Source organism: Macrotis lagotis, chromosome 6 (genome assembly GCF_037893015.1).
Source record: "Macrotis lagotis isolate mMagLag1 chromosome 6, bilby.v1.9.chrom.fasta, whole genome shotgun sequence".
In the NCBI taxonomy this organism is placed as follows: Eukaryota; Metazoa; Chordata; class Mammalia; order Peramelemorphia; family Peramelidae; genus Macrotis; species Macrotis lagotis.
The window spans coordinates 54406128-54424708 of NC_133663.1; the positions used below are offsets into that span (position 1 = coordinate 54406128).

The 18581-nt window shown below is 35.4% G+C and overlaps 1 protein-coding gene across 3 annotated transcripts in view; it reads left to right on the top strand.

Moving 5' to 3' along the window:
- Positions 1-18100, top strand: part of GK5 (glycerol kinase 5) — a 70940-nt gene extending 52840 nt beyond the window's left edge. For 2 of the 3 annotated variants that reach the window (XM_074191163.1, XM_074191164.1), the window contains exons 11-15: positions 5732-5826; positions 9546-9649; positions 11066-11125; positions 12191-12324; positions 13028-18099. In XM_074191163.1, coding sequence (XP_074047264.1) covers positions 5732-5826; positions 9546-9649; positions 11066-11125; positions 12191-12324; positions 13028-13176 — 542 coding nt within the window. In that variant the 3' untranslated portion in view covers positions 13177-18099. Of the gene's footprint in view, positions 1-5731; positions 5827-9545; positions 9650-11065; positions 11126-12190; positions 12325-13027 lie in introns of all 3 variants that reach the window. The other variant, XM_074191161.1, reaches the window with a different exon arrangement.
- The last annotated feature ends 481 nt before the right edge of the window (positions 18101-18581 follow it).

The following is an 18581-nucleotide window of genomic DNA, read 5'->3' on the forward strand; positions in this document are numbered from 1 at the left end:
TCTTTGGGTTTATCAAGAAGCAGATTACTATAATCATTTCCTGCTATTGCACCTAATCTATTCCACTGGTCCACCACTCTCTTTCTTAGCCCATACCAGACAGTTTTGATGACTGATGCTTTAAGGAATGTGCAGTTTTATAGCCCCTGGGTGTAGTTCTAAATTGTACTCCAGAGTGGTTGAACCCATTGACAGCTCTACCAACAGTGCATTAGTGTCCCCACTAACATTTGTCATTTTCATTTTCTGTCTTGTTATACAATCTATTAGGAGTGAGATAGTTTCCTAGAGTTGTTTTCATTGGCATTTCTCTAATCGATAGTAATGTAGGTAGAGCATTTTTTCTTGTAGCTATTGATGGCTTTTATTTTTTCTTCTGAAAACTTTCTTTTCATATTCTTTGACCATTTATCCATTGAGGAATGCTTCTCATTTTATTAAATTTCATTCAGTTCTCTTTATATTTAAGAAGAGAGGCCTTTATCAGAGAAACTTAATATAAAGTTTTTTCCCCTAGTTTCTTGTTTGTCTTCTAATTTTGACTGTATTTGTTTTGTTTGAGCAAAAACTTTTTAGTTCCATGTAATCTGTATGATCTATTTTACTTCCTGTAATACTGTCTTTTTCTTTTTTGGTTATAAATTCTTCCTTTATTGATGTTTCTCCATGCTCCCCTAATTTAATTATAATATAACCCTTTATGTCTAATCATTTATCCAGTTTCTATAAAATGTGAAGTGAAACCTAGTTTCTATCAAACTGCTTTTCTGTTTTCTCAGCCATTTTTGTCAAATGTTGAATTCTTACCCCAAGGACTGCATTCTTTGTGATTATCAAATTACAAGGTCATTTACTACTGTTTAGTACCTAATCTGTTCCACTGATAAACCATTCTATTTCTTAGCCAGTACCAGATCCTTTTAATGATTACCATTGTCTCCTTCCTTGACATTTCACTTCATTCATTCCTTGATATTCTTTTTTTTTTTTTAAGTTTTTGCTAGGCAATGGGGTTAAGTGGCTTGCCCAAGGCCACACAGCTAGGTGATTATTAAGTGTCTGAGGTCAGATTTGAACTCAGGTACTTCTGACTCCAGGGCCAGTGCTCTGTCCACTGTGCCACCTAGCCACCCCGATATTCTTGATCTTTTGTTTTTCCAAATGAATTTTGTTACATTTTTCCTAGGTCTATAAAATAATTGTTTCAGTGGCTTTATTGCTATAGCACTGAATAAAAAAATTAACTTACGTAGAATTGTCATTTTTATTATATTAGCATGACCAACCCATGAGCAGTTAATATATGTCCAGCTCATTAGCTCTGTCTTTATTTGTTTCAAATGTTTTGTAATTGTGTTCATTTACTCCCTGAGTTTGTATTAACGAGTAAAATACTACCTAAGTATTTTAAGTGGAATTTCTCTTTCTTGCTCTCACTGTTAGGAGTGGAGTTTTTTGGTAGTATGTAGATATGCTGATGAATTATGTGCGTTTATTTTATATCCTGTAACTTTGCTGAAGTTGTTTGTTTCATCTAGGTTTTTTGATTCTCTGAGGTTTTCTAAGTATACCATGATATCATTTGCAAAGAGTGATAGTTTTGTTTTCTCATTGCCTATTTTTATTTTTTAATTCCTTTTTCTTGTCTTGTTGCTATAGCTCTCATTTTTAATACAATATTGAATAATACTGTAGAAGTGTTGATGGACATCCTTACTTCACTTCTGCTCTTACTGGGAACCCTTTAAATTTATCCCATTATATAAAATCCTTGCTCTGGTTTTACCATTTTTAAGAAAGGCTCCATTGATTCCTATGATTTCTAGTGTTTTTAATAAGGAATGAATATTGTAGTTTGTCAAAAACTTTTTCTGCTTCTATTGATATAATTCTCTTTATTTTTGTTGTTATTGTTACTGATATGGTTAATTTTGATGATAGTTTTCCTAATTTTGAACTATCCTTGCAATACTGATATAAATCCTTTCTGGTCATAGCATATGATCTTTGTGACATAATGCTGTGATTTCCTTTGCTAGTATTTTATAAAAAATCTTTTTTTTATAAAAATCTTTTTCTTCAACACCTCTTTAAAGTGAGATATTTTTACCCATTCTTCGCTTTCCTTCCCCCTTCTCACAAGATATCACTTTTTCTTACTTATGATTTTTTTATATCGTCCTAATAGAATTGATTCATTTCCATGCCCTCTTTCTATATAGAATCCTTCTACCTGTTCTGATAATGATAAAGTTCTTAGAAGATACATGTATCATCTTCCCATATAGAAAGTTAAACAGTTTAACCTTATTGAGGCCCTTATGATTCCTCTTTCATATTTACCTTTTTATATTTCTCTTGAGTCTTGTATTTAAAAGTCACATTTTCCATTTACCTGTGGTCTTTTCATCAAGAATGTTTGAAAGTCTTCTATTCCATAAAATAGACAATTTTTCTCCTCCAAATGATTATTTGTAATCTCAGTTCTTTTGTCTTCTGGAATATCATATTCCAAGCCCTCTATTCCTTTAAAGTGGTAATTGGAGATCTTACATGATCCTGAAAGTAGCTCCAGGGTATTTGAATGATTGCTTTCTGACTGTTTAAGGTACTTTTTCTTTGGTCTGGGAGCTCTGGAATTTAATATTCCTGAGAGTTTTCATTTTGGGATCTCTTTTAGGTGTTGATTGGTGGATTCTTTCCATTTCTATTTTACCTCTGCCCTAGGATATCAGGGCATTTTTCCTTGATAATTTCTTGAAATGTGATGTCTAGACTCTTTTTCTGCTCATGGCTTTAAGGTAATCAATACTTATTAAATTGTCTCTCCTTAATCTATTTTTCCAGATTAGTAGCTTTTCCAGAGAGAAACTCCACATTTTCTTCTTTTTTTTTCATTTCTTTGACTTTGATTTATTGTTTCTTGATGTCTTATACTATAATAATGAATTCTATAAGGACACAAGCTGCTTTTCTTTCTACTGCTATTTTTATCCCCAATGCTGAACATATTGAATGGAATATAGTAATTACTTAATAAAAGATCTGTTCATTTGTCTTCATATCTATTTTTACATATATATGTACAGATATAGATATATATTTATATGTGTATGTGTATGTGTGTATATATATGTATATACATACATATATATATGTGTGTATATATATTTATTTATTTTTATAGGTTATTCTGTGGAGCCAGTCCTTCAGAGACAGTTCCACACCTACTTTTATTTCACCTTGGAAGTTTCTTACATAAACTGCTAAAACATCCTTATTAGTCTTTCCTCTCCAGACATATACAGTCCTCTAGACTTAGATAGAATTATCTTCATCATTGTTCCTCCAAAAAAGAAAAAAAGCTCTTGGGATTATCAAAGAGGCAGAGTTTTAACATAGAGAGGAGAGTCCCAATTCCTTGGATTATTTAGGATTCACCCTCTGGCTTTTGGTCTCATCCATCCTTCCTTTAAGATCTGACCAGTCCATATATCTCACATAACAGTCAAGGGGGAGGACCAGATATGCTCTTCATTCTTCATAAACATTGTCTCCCTTGCTATTCCTCCTCAACTACAGCAAAAGTCTGTTTCCTAGCTCCTACTTCTCTTCCATTCCCATGATACAGAATTAGTGTTTATTTCTAGAATTGGATCAAATTCTGTTTCTAAATGAAGGAGGCTTAATCCACAAGAGCTGTTGATTGTTCCACCATTAACACTCCATTACTGCTAGCTTACTTGTCTACAGTGTCCATCTGCTTCCATCTGCTGGCATCCCTGGGATCATGGGACTCACTTGGAGAAGTGTATATTTCCTTTCTCAGGAATCCAGATGTTACTTTCTTATCATGTCTGTCTGTGCTCCTTTATTTCTAGTCTGCCTTTTAAATTCTAAATCATTGGATGAATTTGTTATGAATCAATAAATCATTATTTTTTATGTATTTAGCCACTTAGATTGTTTTTAATTTCTAAAATTAACAAAAATTTCTTTTCTTATCTTCCCTTCCCTCCCCACTTCCTTCTTCCATTAATACAGAACTTAAACATCCCCCCAAAACCTATCAGTTCATACCCAGGAACACAGGAACACCCATGAAACCATGAATCTTCATTCACATTGCTTGCTGTTTTAAAAAGTATATAACAAGGGGCACCAATGTGGGCCAGTGGATAGAGCACTGAGAGTCAGGAGAATTTGAGTTCAAATCTGGCCTTAGACACCTGATACTTACTTAGCCGTGTGACCTTGGGCAAGTCATTTAACCCTATTGCTTTGCAAAAACCAAAAAAAAGTTTATAACAAATCCTACCTGTAACTTTTTATTTTTTTTATTTTATTTTTATTTATTTATTTTTTAGGTTTTTGCAAGGCAATGGGGTTAAGTGGCTTGCCCAAGGCCACACAGCTAGGTAATTATTAAGTGTCTGAGGTCAGATTTGAACTCAGGTACTCCTGACTCCAGGACCAGTGCTTTATCCACTGTGCCACCTAGCTGCCCATACCTGTAACTTTTTGAACTACCTTTGAATATAGGTTCTTCCTTGTGTTCTATGCATTTAAAACATTTTATCTTTTTCTGTCAGACCTTGGAGAAGCTCCAAGTTGAAACATGCTCTGGGCCACTTAGTATAACCAGGTACATCCTTTCTAGAATCCCAGAGCCAACTTTAGAATCAGAATCTGAGACTCTCTGATTGGAAGGAGCCTCAAGAGCTCTCTAATTCTTAGTGTGTGAGTGATCAGGAATGACTTAATGTAGAAAGTGATGTTCAAACTGAGTTTCCAGGTAAACAAAGGATTCTGAGGCAGGGGTGGCAGAGATGATTGCATTTTAGATATGGGGGGGGCCATCCCCTAGTGGAAAGATAGGATGCTGTGATATGGAGAGCATGCCCAATCTGGCTGAACCAGAAGGTATGAAAGAGAATAGATTATAATGACACCAATAATGAAAAAATTTAAATGCCCACCAGGAGAGGGCCAGAGGGCCACTTGTAGCCATCCAGAAGGGGAGTGACATAGTTAGACCTGAGCCTTTGGACATTCCCTTTAGTAGCTGGGGAGGGTGAATTAGAAGGGGAGAAAGTCTCAGCAGAGAGTCCAAGTTTTACTCTTTTCTCCTTTAGTTCTATATACTTAACTTTTTACTTTTAAAAATTTTATTTCATGAGTGAAAACGATTATTACATGCTAGACAATCATGGATAGGTCGAGTATGCACAGTTGGTAGGAGGCACCACATTAGTCAAGCCTCCACTTCATTTGAGCATTTGATGGTTGGTACCTGGAGCCATCTTATACAGGGTTCTTGAGAACCAAATGATAAATTTTCAGTGTGAGCATTTATACCACAGAAACTGGCAAATGCTACAAATTGGAGCTTGATTTATTGGTTTGTTGATTGTTTAGACTTAAAAGTGATTAACAAAATGCAGATTGATTAAAAAATCAGTCCCACCTCCATTTATATCAGATCTTGGTCTTTAAGCCCCTTAGGACAAAGATTGCTTTTCATCTCTGTCTTTGAATCCCTAGGACATTGTGCATAGTAGATGTTTAAGAAATATTTTTTGAATTTACCTGGATTAAAACAATGTACTCAGAGAAGTGCCTGGTGGTGCCCACTACCAGTCTTGAGCAGTCATGTAAATCTTAGGGTTATTCTATATAATTATGTTTCTGTTTGTATTTCTTCCTCTCCATAATCCAAAATATTTTGTAGATCTTTTCACAGATGCTGATGAGACTGAAAAAATGGCTAAAAGTTTGCCAGATTCTGAAGGAGTTTGTTTTGTTCCTTCTTTTAGTGGATTGCAGGTAAAAAAAAAAATTAATCCACTCCCAGTCCATAATCGCCTTTCACCTTATGTCTTGATTCCCTTGACTTGGACAGGACAGTACTCAGCATACTTTGAAGGGATAAGATCCATTGAACTAATAGTAGATTCTAAAACTGAGAAGTCATACCCTGGTCCTCCAGAAACTTCCTCACATTACACATAAATCAGATGGCTTTATTGGTCTCATGTGCTGTCTTAATACTGAACAGACTTTCCAGATTTTGAAGGTTTTAATTAAAAGTATAACTAACTCAATAAAAGGAAGGGAAGGGAAAGAGGAAAGAAAGGGGAGGGGGGGTGATATAGGAGGGCAAACACACTGAAGGAGGTGGTATTCAGAAAAAAAATACTGGGGAATACGGATAAAGTGGGGGAAAGGGGGTAAAATACAAACAGAGGGAAGATAGCATGGAGGGCAGTAAAGAATTAGTAATCATAACTTTTAACGTGAATGGGATGAACTCTCCCTTAAAACGTAAGCTAATAGCAGAGTGGATAAAAAAACAGAATCCTACAATATGCTGCTTACAAGAAACTCATTTGAAGCAGAGAGATACATATAAGAGTAAAGGTAAAAGGTTGGAGCAAAATATATTTTGCTTCAACTGAAGTAAAAAAAATCAGGGGTAGCAATCCTTATCTCAGACAAAGCAGCAGCAAAAATAGATAGCATTAAAAGAGATAAGGAAGGAAACTTTATCCTCCAAAATGTACCATAGACAATAAAGTTATTTCAATACTGAATATATATGCACCCAATGGGATAGCATCCAAATTCTTGGAGGAGAAGCTGAAAGAACTACAGGAAGACATAGACAGCAAAACTCTACTAGTGGGAGACCTCAACCTCCCGCTATCAGATCTAGATAAATCAAATCATAAAACAAACAAGAAAGAAATTAGGGAGGTAAATAGATTGTTAGAAAAACTAGATCTGGTAGACTTATGGAGGTTATTGAATGGGGACAGAAAGGAATATACCTTTTTCTCTGCAGTACATGGCACTTAGACCAAAATTGACCATGTACTGGGGCATAAAAACCTAATGATCAACTGCAGAAAGGCAGAAATAGTGAATACATCTTTCTCAGATCACAATGCAATAAAAGTCATATGCAATATTGGGCCAAGGAGATATAGACCCAGAACCAAATGGAAACTGAACAACCTCATTTTAAAGAATGAGTGGACCAAAAAGTATCACTAACTCAAATCCAAGAGTTGGCAGTACCTGAATCAGAAGTATTTCTTTTTTTAAAGCTGTGACCACAAGGCAGCTAGGTGGCACAGTGAATATAGAGTCCTGGAGTCAGGAGAACCTGAGTTCCAATTCGGCCTCAGACGCTTAATTGCCTAGCTGTGTAACCTTGGGCAAGTCACTTAACCCCATTGCCTTAAATAAATAAAAAAAAATTTAAAAATCTGTGGTCTAGGGCTGGTTTGCTACAGGTGTCCATTTCCTTAGGTTTGGAAAAATGCAAGTACCTCTGACTGGTATTCCCAGTGCTCTGACCCAGTAGAGTCACACCCTCAAGCCACCTTGTAGGCAAGACTTAGCAATTCTTTGAAAATGATGAAAACATTCCACTCCCCTTGGAAAGAGTTTGTCCTTTTTAGAGTGAAACTGCTAAACTTCATCCAACTTAAGGGACAAAGTGAAGAATGCTTATTTCATTAACAGTTTTTAAAAGGGGTTGTTTAAGGAAGTTTAAGAAATAATTAGTACCCTAAACCTCAAACCCTTTTTGAACAGAATCTAAGAAATGTTTAATGACTTAGTTTCAGAGACTTCTTGTCTTTGTCTTCTCTGAAAGACGTTATCTTTGTGGTAAGAACCCATTGTGCCCCCTTGTTCGTTCCCTCTTAGACAATAAGGAACAAACTCTTCCTGAAGGCCCAGTACAGAAGACTAAACAGTATGTTTTATTTTTATGCAAGAAATTATCTCACCCAAGCTGACAAATAGTCATCAAGGTATTGAGAAGCTAGTGTCCCAATAGAACATCCCAAGTACAAGTTCCAGGCCAAGAATCCTTTTAACTAAAACCTCTTTGGAAAAGCAATTTTGTTTTTTGTTTTTGGTTTGTTTTTGTTTTTGTTTTATTTTTGCAAGGCAGTGGGGGTTAAGTGACTTGCCCAAGGTCACATAACTAAGTAAGTAATAAGTATCTGAAGCTAGATTTGAACTCCAACCTCCTGACTCCAGGGCCTGTGCTCTATCCTATCCACTGTGCCACCTATGTACCCCAAAAAGCAATTTTGTTGAAATTCAAAAAAAATTATAGACCTTTTTGATACATAAATGAAAACTTATTAAAGAAAAACTATGTCTTATTAAGTAATGATTTCTTTTTCCTTAAAATAATAATCTGAATCAGTAGGGTTTTTAAAATGACCATTTTAAATAAAGAATTTTTTTTTGCTTGGAACTGTAGAACTACGATGATTACTGTAGAAGCATCTTTGCCTTTTCTTTATCATTTATGTCATTTTATAATTTTCTGACTTCTTTCCCTTGAATCTATTTATTTGAAACTCAAGAGAACTCTGTGAAATAGACAGAGCAAATGCTCTTTCCCCCTTTTTCAAGAGTGGAAGGAGCAACTTTAGGAAATGGTATAATGAGGACCATTACTTGACTTTTCCTCCACTTCCCAGATCATGATTGTTTGGCCCAGCTTCACCAACCAAGTGAACCAAAGCTCACATAGAGAAGGCACTCTATTCTTTCATGGGAGCCTTCCAACAGCAGAAGGAGGGTGATTCTGCAGCCATTAATCTCATCTTACTGAGGAGTTAACCGAGACTCAGGGAAGCTGTACCTCACAGTGCTCTATCCAGCTGATAAGGATCCATGGTCAGATTTGAACCTGGATCTTCTTGACTACATTGCCAACATTCAGCTGGCCTCATTTGAAGCCTATGTTCCAAATTTACCAAATTGAGAAAGATTACACTACAATCATGAGAAATAATTATTACTGTGCAGGTCTATTAAAAACTTAAGCTTCCATTTATATAACTATGATATTTTCACATTTCAGAGAAACACAAGAATTTTACTTAGAAATTTTTACATATTTAATATATTCCTTTTTCCAAATGGGCTAGTAAATCATTCCAGAGAAGTAAATTAGGGGGGTGGCTAGGTGGCGCAGTGGATAAGGCACCGGCCCTGGAGTCAGGAGTACCTGGGTTCAAATCTGGTCTCAGACACTTAATAATTACCTAGCTGTGTGGCCTTGGGCAAGCCACTTAACCCCGTTTGCCTTGCAAAAACCTAAAAAAAAAAATTAAATTAGGGTACAATATCATTTTAGACCTTTAGAGTCCTATATATATATAATTCAGTAGAAGAGAGAATTTAACTAACTTACCAGGAAAATATTTGAGGACTTTTTTTCCCTCCTAAAGCAAACTAATTCATTTACATGCGTAGGATTAATTTCATGTCTTATTTTACAGTATTATTTTACCCATTGATATTCAGTGTGGTGTACTGGGCCTCTGACACAGTATTGACTGTGTGGCCCTGGACAAATCATTCAACTTTTCAGTGCCCCATATCATAATTAAAATTACCATTTTTTTCTTCTCATAATAGCTTCTTTGTCATGCATAATTTTCTCTTTACTATTTGATATCCTTCCCAAATGTTTAAATATATAAATTAATATGTGCTTTTTTCCTTTGTAGGTACCATTAAATGACCCCTGTGCATGTGCCTCTTTTATGGGTCTAAAGTCCTCCACCAATAAATATCATCTTGTACGAGCCATACTGGAGTCAATAGCTTTCAGGTATTAAATAAACCCCTGTTTAGTCCACACTTTCTATTTTGAAGAATCTCTGTAAATGTCAGCTGGAATTCAAATAATGTATTACCCGAGTACTTTTACTCTGAAACAGCATGATGGGTATAATGAGGAAAGAGCAGGCCTCAGAGTCTGGAGATCCCAGGTTCAAGGCCTGCTTTGAACACATTCTGACTATATGACCCAAAGAACTCTCTAAGTCTGTATGTTGTAGAGAAGATTCTCACCTGATCCCTGTATGGATGTTCTAAACAGCAAACAGATGCTTTTTCCTCCAGTTTATTCTGTAGTTTCAGCTAAAGTATTCCATTAACTTTGATATCTTGTCCTGCGTTTGTTATTTCTTCAGTTTTAACAGCATTAATATATATGAAATCATAACTTAAGAGTGTTTGCTATGGGGCAGCTAGGTGGCACAGTGGATAAAGCACCGGCCCTGGAGTCAGGAGTACCTGGGTTCAAATCCGGTTTCAGACATTTAATAATTACCTAGCTGTGTGGCCTTGGGCAAGCCACTTAACCTCATTTGCCTTGCAAAAATCTAAAAAAAAAAAGTGTTTGCTAATGGATTTTTTTTAAATCTTATTATGTATAGTAGAGATTTTTAGGGCTCTAAGTTGGGATTTCTTTTTATAGACAATAATGAAGTTTTTCACTACAGAAACTCTAATTAATAATATTCTATGTGTTTAAATTTTTAAAAGACTTGTAATAGAAGTGTTTCTTTTGACTCTTTTGCCATAATATGAGACAGTGGTTTTATTTTAAAAGTTAAGAGTTTGGTCAAGAGAAAGTGTGTTGCAGTGTGGCTAATAGCCCCTCTCTAGGTGAGGAAGATCTTAGTTCAAATCTGGTCTCTGACCTATTCTGGCTATGTGACACTGCATGAATCACTTAACCTCTCAGTGTTCCAGGCAACTGTAAGAGAAGGTGCTGACCTGCATTAGTAGAAGGAGTTGCCTTACCAGGGATTATCCTAAAAGCAGTGAAGTTATAAATTCTGTTCCTGTCCAGATGAATGTTTAAAAAATTAATATTGACCATTAATCTGTGCATAAGGCTCCTTATGAACACATATTGTCTTAGATAACTACATTTTAACATTGTCTATGTTCTTTTCTATTTTATTTATTTTGTAAAATATTTCATGATGTATGGTTCAGTGGACCTGTTTTTATTTGAGTTTGACACCATTTCTTTAGGCAACTCTTTTAGATAGGGTATCAACCTGCATTGATAGAGGGAGTTTTCTTACCCTATAGCACAGGTCCAATCCCTATCTCTGTCCTTTGAAAGATAATCTATAGAAAACTATATACAGATTTCTTTTCATTTTGAAAGAACTACATATTACAATCATGATTTTCATCTTGACTAAAGAGCTATCTTCTTTTTAAATAGAAATAAGCAATTGTATGAGCTGATGCAGAAGGAGATTGCCATTCCTATTACCAGAGTTCGGTATGTAGATTTTCCTTGCAATATAATAAATTTTTCTTAGCTAAAATTATAAAACTAAAACAGAAAAGAATTCATTTTAAATTACCAATCTCACAAATTTCAACATCTGAAGTTCAAAGTTTTTTTTGACCTAATTCCTCAAAGAACAAACCTTCCTTAAATCTTATTCCTTGGGATTAATGGGAGAATGATTGTCATAATTTTCTAGAGGTGCAATCCTTTAGTGTGAGCTAGAGGAAGTTCTGATGGGTTTAAGAAGACTGAAACCTAACTTCCCTTGCTCTAAATGTAGAACAGTAGTCATCAGGATTCTAGAGGAAAGCCCCACCTTGGATATCTTCTGATTGGGATAGATGTGAAGGATTTCGGTGTAATAAGTGTTTCCTTTTCTTTCACTTTTGAATGACAACATCCATTCCTAGAGCCCTTTGTCAGAATGTCCAAAGAGACCATAGTTAGATTTGGTACCAGATGACTTCATGTCTGAATTTTGACCTAGTAAAAAAATTCCTCATTTTCTCCTCACCATCTTTCCTGTTTGAGCCAGTCACTGCAGCTTCTTTAGGAACCATTTGTAAATGGAATAGAAAGAAGTTGGAACAGGGGTCTTGTTCAGTAAATCACCAGTGGAGTCTAGGTCTTAGAGCTGGAAGTCTACTTTAGGGCTGTCCTTGTTCAGAAAAGGAGCCCATGAAGTAACTCATTCACAGACCCCCAGAAATTAGTAACCTCTTATTACCACAGACTTACTTTCAAAACAAATCATAACAATAGTTTCTTTCAATTTCTTCTGCTAATAAGAGATTTCTCCCATATAGCTTAGTTGAATGACTGCTGCCAATTCCCCCACACACATTTATACCTCACCTTCCAGCTCCCATAGGAGCCATGGACCTCAGGAGCCCAGGGCCCTTTCAAGCTCTAATAAGGAAGACCTTAGTGAGGAATGACTTAGATGATCTTAAGAAAATCAATACTGCAGCAGCGCTTTGGAGGTATAGCTTTGATTCAAAGAAAAATGTGATTATGACTGATATGTTACTTTGTATATCTTTCTTCCCATAGGGCAGATGGAGGGGTCTGTAATAATAGTTTTGTTATGCAGATGACTTCTGACTTAATTAATGAGAAAATAGACAGACCTGTCCATATAGATATGTCTTGTTTAGGAGCTGCTTCTCTGGCTGGCCTCGCTGTTGGTATGTATGATTTGAAGAAAGATGAGCAATATTTTCTGTATTCATCTCAACACAAAGCATAGACTTTTGGAGGGCTGTATGGGAATTATATTTTGCTCCTGCTTGGCCATCACTAAAATCAAGACACTTCTTGTGGTTTGTGCTTCTCTCCTCTCTCTAGGACAATTTTAAATAGATACACATGTATTTACTTCTGTATATATGTGTGTTGTGTGTGTGTGTGTGTGTGTGTACAAATGCATACATATGTATATATACATATAAATTGATATTTATATAATTATCTAGTTATCCTTTTCTTCTATCTTTGATCTCTTTGATTGATATTGCTGAATTAAGGGTTAGTCACATTTTTAGGAACTTTTGAGGTACAATTATTGCTTTCCAGAATGGTTGAACCCATTCACAACTCGACAATAGTGCCTTGATGTGCTTGTTCTTCCATTGCCTTTCTAATAATATCACAATATCATGTCTGTCTTCTAAAGCTTAAAGAATTTGTGATGGATGTTGTTGGAGGCACAAAGACAATATGGAAGTAAATATTCCACTCACAAACCCTAGAATGTCAACAATCTCTTGAACTTGAAATAAAAATTACCTAGTAGATGATTTCTCACCTACTTTGAGTTCATATTCAACCTTATGACTATAGACAGGATTTATTGACAGATTTGAGAATAATTTTTTTTCTTACTTCTAGGGTTTTGGAGAGACAAAGAGGAGTTAAAGAAGCTGAGGAAAAGTGAAAGAATTTTTGAGCCACAGAGGAAATGGAAAGAATATGAACCTATTATGGACAATTGGGTCAAGGCAGTAAAGCGTTCCATGAATTGGTATAGCAAGATATAGCACCAGATGGGAGAAGATAAAACACTACTGTTTTTTGTGGGGAGGGAGTCTTTTTTACCATAATTTTTATCTAAATCTTAAACTTGCTAAGACAACAGTACCTCATAAATGCACTTTCCATGGTCCTGGATTTAGTAGTAGCCTCCCAAGGAATGTGTGTCTACCATTTCCAGCTGTGCTTTGACTGCTCCAAAATTCTTCTGTCTTTCCTTGGGTCCTCAACTTTAAAACAAAAAAGTATCATAGATCAGTGCTATAACTGAACATTGTGATTTGTTATCAACAGTTTTTGGTGAATGCCATTCAACATTTCATTCAAAAATTAGGTCATTTTTTTTTGTCTTGAATTCTTTAGATTTATTTACAATCCATATACTAAATAAAAGGATAACTATGCCAAAATATTGTAGCGGTGCTGAAGCAACATTAAGATTTTTTAAATTTAAAGCTACAATTGTTCAATTCTCTGTCCAGATGTGAGCTGCCCTTTAATGTTTGGCTTTTGGACTAAGTTTCTTTATTGGTTAGTGTATCTTTTTCTAACTGCCTTAATTTTTGCTTTCCTGTGACATAGGAACATTGTTTCTTTGCAGATTGCTAACAAATTTTTCATAATTGGTCATTTGTAGTGCTTGAAAAAATACTGATTTTTGATAGATAAAACTGATAGTGTATTCTAAGGAGTGATATTTTTCTCTCCTTCCATCAAATTATTTTCTTACTTAAACTTACCTGACTTGCAGGTAAGTAGAGAATCAATGTTCTCACAATTTTTGGCTGTCAGCACAGAATTAATCAAACTCATTTTGAGAATAGACAACTTACTGTTACTGTTTTCTGCCTCTTGCTTCTGATCATGCTTAGTATTTTGTTGTCTTGCATTGATACCGTCACACATTTTGTTTTAAAACATCTCTGGGCCTGCCTAATTGTTGGTGTTTGATATGGAAAAACCAGAGCAGTTCTTAGGAGAATTAAGATGTTAACAACTCTCCTGTAGAAGCATTTTTTTTTACCTGTTCTGGTGGTTAGAGCAGATCTCCTACACTTTGTTTATAGTATTTCATTCTTGCTGGTATATCTTCTGTTTGGCCCAGAGGATGGCGGGAGTGAACCTTTTGAGTGGCAGGTATCCTGGATATTCCTTTTCAGCCCCATCTTACTTTTAGGAGAAGAACAGAGAAAGCAGATTTTAGTTTTTGATATTCTGCTTGGGGAAGATTTTAGAGAGAAAAAAGAGGTGGAGCCTTGCCTACCCCTTACTTCAAATCATTTGAGTACCAGTTTAGTTTTCATAGTATAATAATAAAGAGTTATGTGCCTGTGATTGATGTTTGGCCCTTGTCATCATCACCATCCTCATATCTTCTTTCTTAGAACTTGTCCATTTACTAGTGACTTTTGCTTGTTTGTTTGCTAGTTTTGAGTTTGTTTCTTTCAAACCACAGCACTTTTATTTAAAGAGGAAACTGTGAAGAAATGTAATTTGAGAAAATTAATCAAGATATTGTATATCTTATATTATGTTCCCTCCACAAATGGACAATTCTCATCTTTAGAGAATATTTTCTAAGAATAGAAAAACAAATCATATAGATGATTCCTATTCCTTAAATTTCATTAAGCTCCAATAGCAGTTCTAGATTTTGTTTTGTAGTTTGTTGTCTCAATTACTTGAACCATCTACTGCAGCTTTAAAGTCTTGTTCTATAGAAATTTTTCAGTGAATATGTCTTCTGGCTTCTCTAGTTCTTCCTTTCTTCTCTTTTTTTTTTTTTTGTAGTCTTACACTGAAGCAGCCTGAGTGAGGATAACTTTCTGGGATCTGAACTATTCATGGACAAATGGGATTAAATCGATCCCAGAGAGCGTCCTTTATCATTTCTTAGAAAATCAGCATTTGGTGGGTGTGCTTTAGTCAGTAATATTTTTGTCTTTTCACAAGTAGTCCTGAACTGCATAATGCCCAAAATTTTAAGTTTACTTCATCCTTATCTATTAATTCCTCTCTCTCTCTCTCTCTCTCTCTCTCTGTCTCTCTGTATTGCCACAAATTAAAGAATATATATTATTTATTTATTATGTATAATTGAATTTCATGGGAATTGGGTATCTTCCCAAGTAATAGTGACTTATATGTTTTCCTATTCAGGTCTAGAAACAAGTCTTCTTTTTGTTCCTTTTGGTTCTTGAAATGACAGATAGTCAGATTTTGCTGAAATCAGAGAAATTGCCACATTTGTTCTTGAAGGTTATAATAGAAAAATTCTGAATCATTTCATTGAATTGAGTGCCATCTTATGAGCCCTCTTTTTCATAGACCATTATCCCTTGGGAAATTGTTAATAAGAAAGGTTCTGGTCATTCATGGAAAACAGGATTCCTACTTTTGATGTAAAGAAGTTCTCTTTGTGTTAGAATCTGATCATTTGACTATTGTTATTCTTTTTATTTAGAAAAACCACAATTTTGATGTAGATCCAGGATATATTTGGCAGTGCTGGGACAGGACCAAAATATATTATCTGATTCCTTGCTTTGCTAGAATTTGTATTTTTTTAAACCTGATTCATCTTCATTCTTTTACTAAAGACTTAAAGGTGCTGTCTCTGGGCAAAGATTCTTTTTGATAAATTCTATTTCTCCTTCCTCCTACCTTCTATATTGTAAGCTCCTCAAGGGCAGGGATTATGTCCTTTTCCTCTCTGTCACCCTCAGTGCCTTACAAATAGTAGGTGCTTATTTTCATCTGTGTTGAGTTTGTAATGTGCTTATTTCCTATTGGTAGATAGCAAGTGATGTTTGTTAAATTAAATACCTTGGATTGAGAGAGACAATTGTAAAATAGCTTTATGAGCATAAGCACCCCTGTTTTTTTATTCTTAAAGCCATGTCTGAAAATCTTCCATTTTTATGAAGGAAAACAGTTTATTCAAAATTTTATCTTTTTTAAATAATAAGATTCTTCATGTTAATGCCTATCTGCAGGCACATGTTTAGATAGCTATGGAAGATATTCCCAAGGAAATTAATGATTTTTCTACAAGTTTTATATTTATTACAGAAGAATATACTAAATGATGGGTTCCTAGGAATGTCAAACATAATTGTGCTTCAGGAAAGGAATTTAAGAAAAGGTTCCCTACATGCCCTAACATCCACCTTATTTAATTAAAAGTAACAAATGACAAGGTACCCCTCCCTCACAGTTGAGCAAGAATTTCAATATTCTTGGTATCGTGAAGAAGAAAAAGGAGGTACCTTAAGACCTCTAGTCTTTATATTGATTTTTAAAACATCTCAGACTAGGTAGAGGAGACCTGAGTCAACTCCCCTACCAGTCAAATACAACAATAGATGCTGAGCCCTTTTGGGAATTTTCAGTAATGTTCTCAAAGAGAATGAAAATCCCCAAGATCCATTCCTGAGCCTTCAGTACCAACTTGAGCGCAGAAGGAGACTGCAGGGAGAGCCTAAGCCCATTCCAGTCACATAACCAAAGGGTGTTGTAGGCTATGGGCAGCACATCACCATAGCCCATTGGCATGAGCAAGGGTATCAGAAGTGGTTTTGGAAGCAGAGAAAGAACCGCAATTGCAGAGAATAGAAATGGAGAAATGCAGTGAAATCCTCAGATTTCCCTGTGCCATGATCTTTGCCTCCTTAATTACATGGTTGGTATGCTGTGACTTTGAGGGGGTAGAAATGACTAGTCCTCGGCTGTATCTTTGCACTTTTACCTTTTGTGTTTAGTGACTGAAACAGTCAGTCCTGAGGGGTATGAAATAATGTAACTGATGAGGATGTGTGTGCTGACATCTTCAGTGAGACTGTCCCATGGGAGGGAGAGGCGGATGGGGCCTCGCTGTTCTGTATTCATTAGCGCTGTGTCCATCTGTGATTAGCCCTATAGCAATATCATTGTTTAAAAATGTTTTAAGGATTGTAGAGTGTTTTTTACAAGCTGTCTTAATATTTCTAAAAACCTTTTATTTTGAAATATTCTGACTTGCTATGATTCAAAATGATTTATGAGAAAATTTATTTGAAAATTTCATATTTATGCAAGGGGTAATAATATAGATTTCAATTGGGATATATGAGACTGTTCAATATCATTCTATCACTCTTTCAAAAGTTTAGCAGTCTTGTTAATACTAAATTGTCATTAAGATTATCATAAATGGCTGTATATTAACATTTGTACATTAAATCTAGGAGGCATAAAAGTATCTTGATGGAAATTTTTTCTTAGATTTCATATGGGTTCCTATTCATCTCCTATTCCCCTAAAGGCTAGCTTAGGTAAGAAAGGCAAATAAGCATTCTGTTTCAGAAAAATCCTTTCCCTACAGCTCTTGGGTTATTTTGTAATAAGTCAGTTATTGTTAGAGTTAAGGCTAAAACTGGGGAGCATGGACCCAGGCAAACAGATGCCTTGTATGGTCCTGTTATCATCTCACTTTCTAGGTTCATTTGAAATTCTTCCTAACCTATGAACCTTAGGCCTGGGTTTTGCACACCTACTTCCAATTATCTATGATTTTAAAAGGAGAACTGTGAAAATGACTAAATGAACTGGAATCTATGATGAAAAAATTAGCAAAAACTGAGCCTAGAAAAGAATACCTTATCAAAAGGCAAAGTCACTAAATAATTGATCACTTCAGGACCTGTTCAGCCTAAATCTATATTCTACATCCTTGCATAAGGGATCTTAGTAGAGAAGAAAGTTCATTGTGACAAAACATGAATATAATTTGTGGGAAAATGAATGTATTGTATTTTTTTAATTTTTAGAAAAAATAACTGGATGACGTTTTGCAAATACTAATGATGGTACCAGCTTAGTTTCTCAAAATCAACCATCTCTAAAAATTGTACTTATGTAAAAAAATAAAAATTATTAAAAAGTTGCGATGGTGAAGGGTTGCTCTGTTTGCTAATGTATGACAAGGGCTTATTCTTGGTGGTTTGGAGAGAGAAGTCTTTAGCATGGAAGGAAGAAGCTTGGGAATGGGGTTTTGAACCTGATGACCTGGATTCTAGCCCCACACTTTTTCTAACTGAAGCATGAAAGTGTAAGAATGCAATGCTTTATATGACAGAATGCCTTGACTGTTAGGTCAACTTAATGTTGGGCTAGGTCCTTACTGGGCTTGGCTCCTGTTGTCCTTGGCTCTAGGACATTAGTTAGAGACCTCAGATGACTTTGATGGATCTCCAGTTCTTACTCACCACTTGTATTTTCCAATCTTGGGATAAGAAGGCTCCATGCATTTACAGGTACATGGTAGGTGGGGGAGGTGTTCCCCCAGTGAGCAACCCATGCTGGTTCTGGCTTCAATCACTTCCACAGAAGAGGGCAGGAGACAGTTCACACTTAGGTCATTTTGTATGCACAC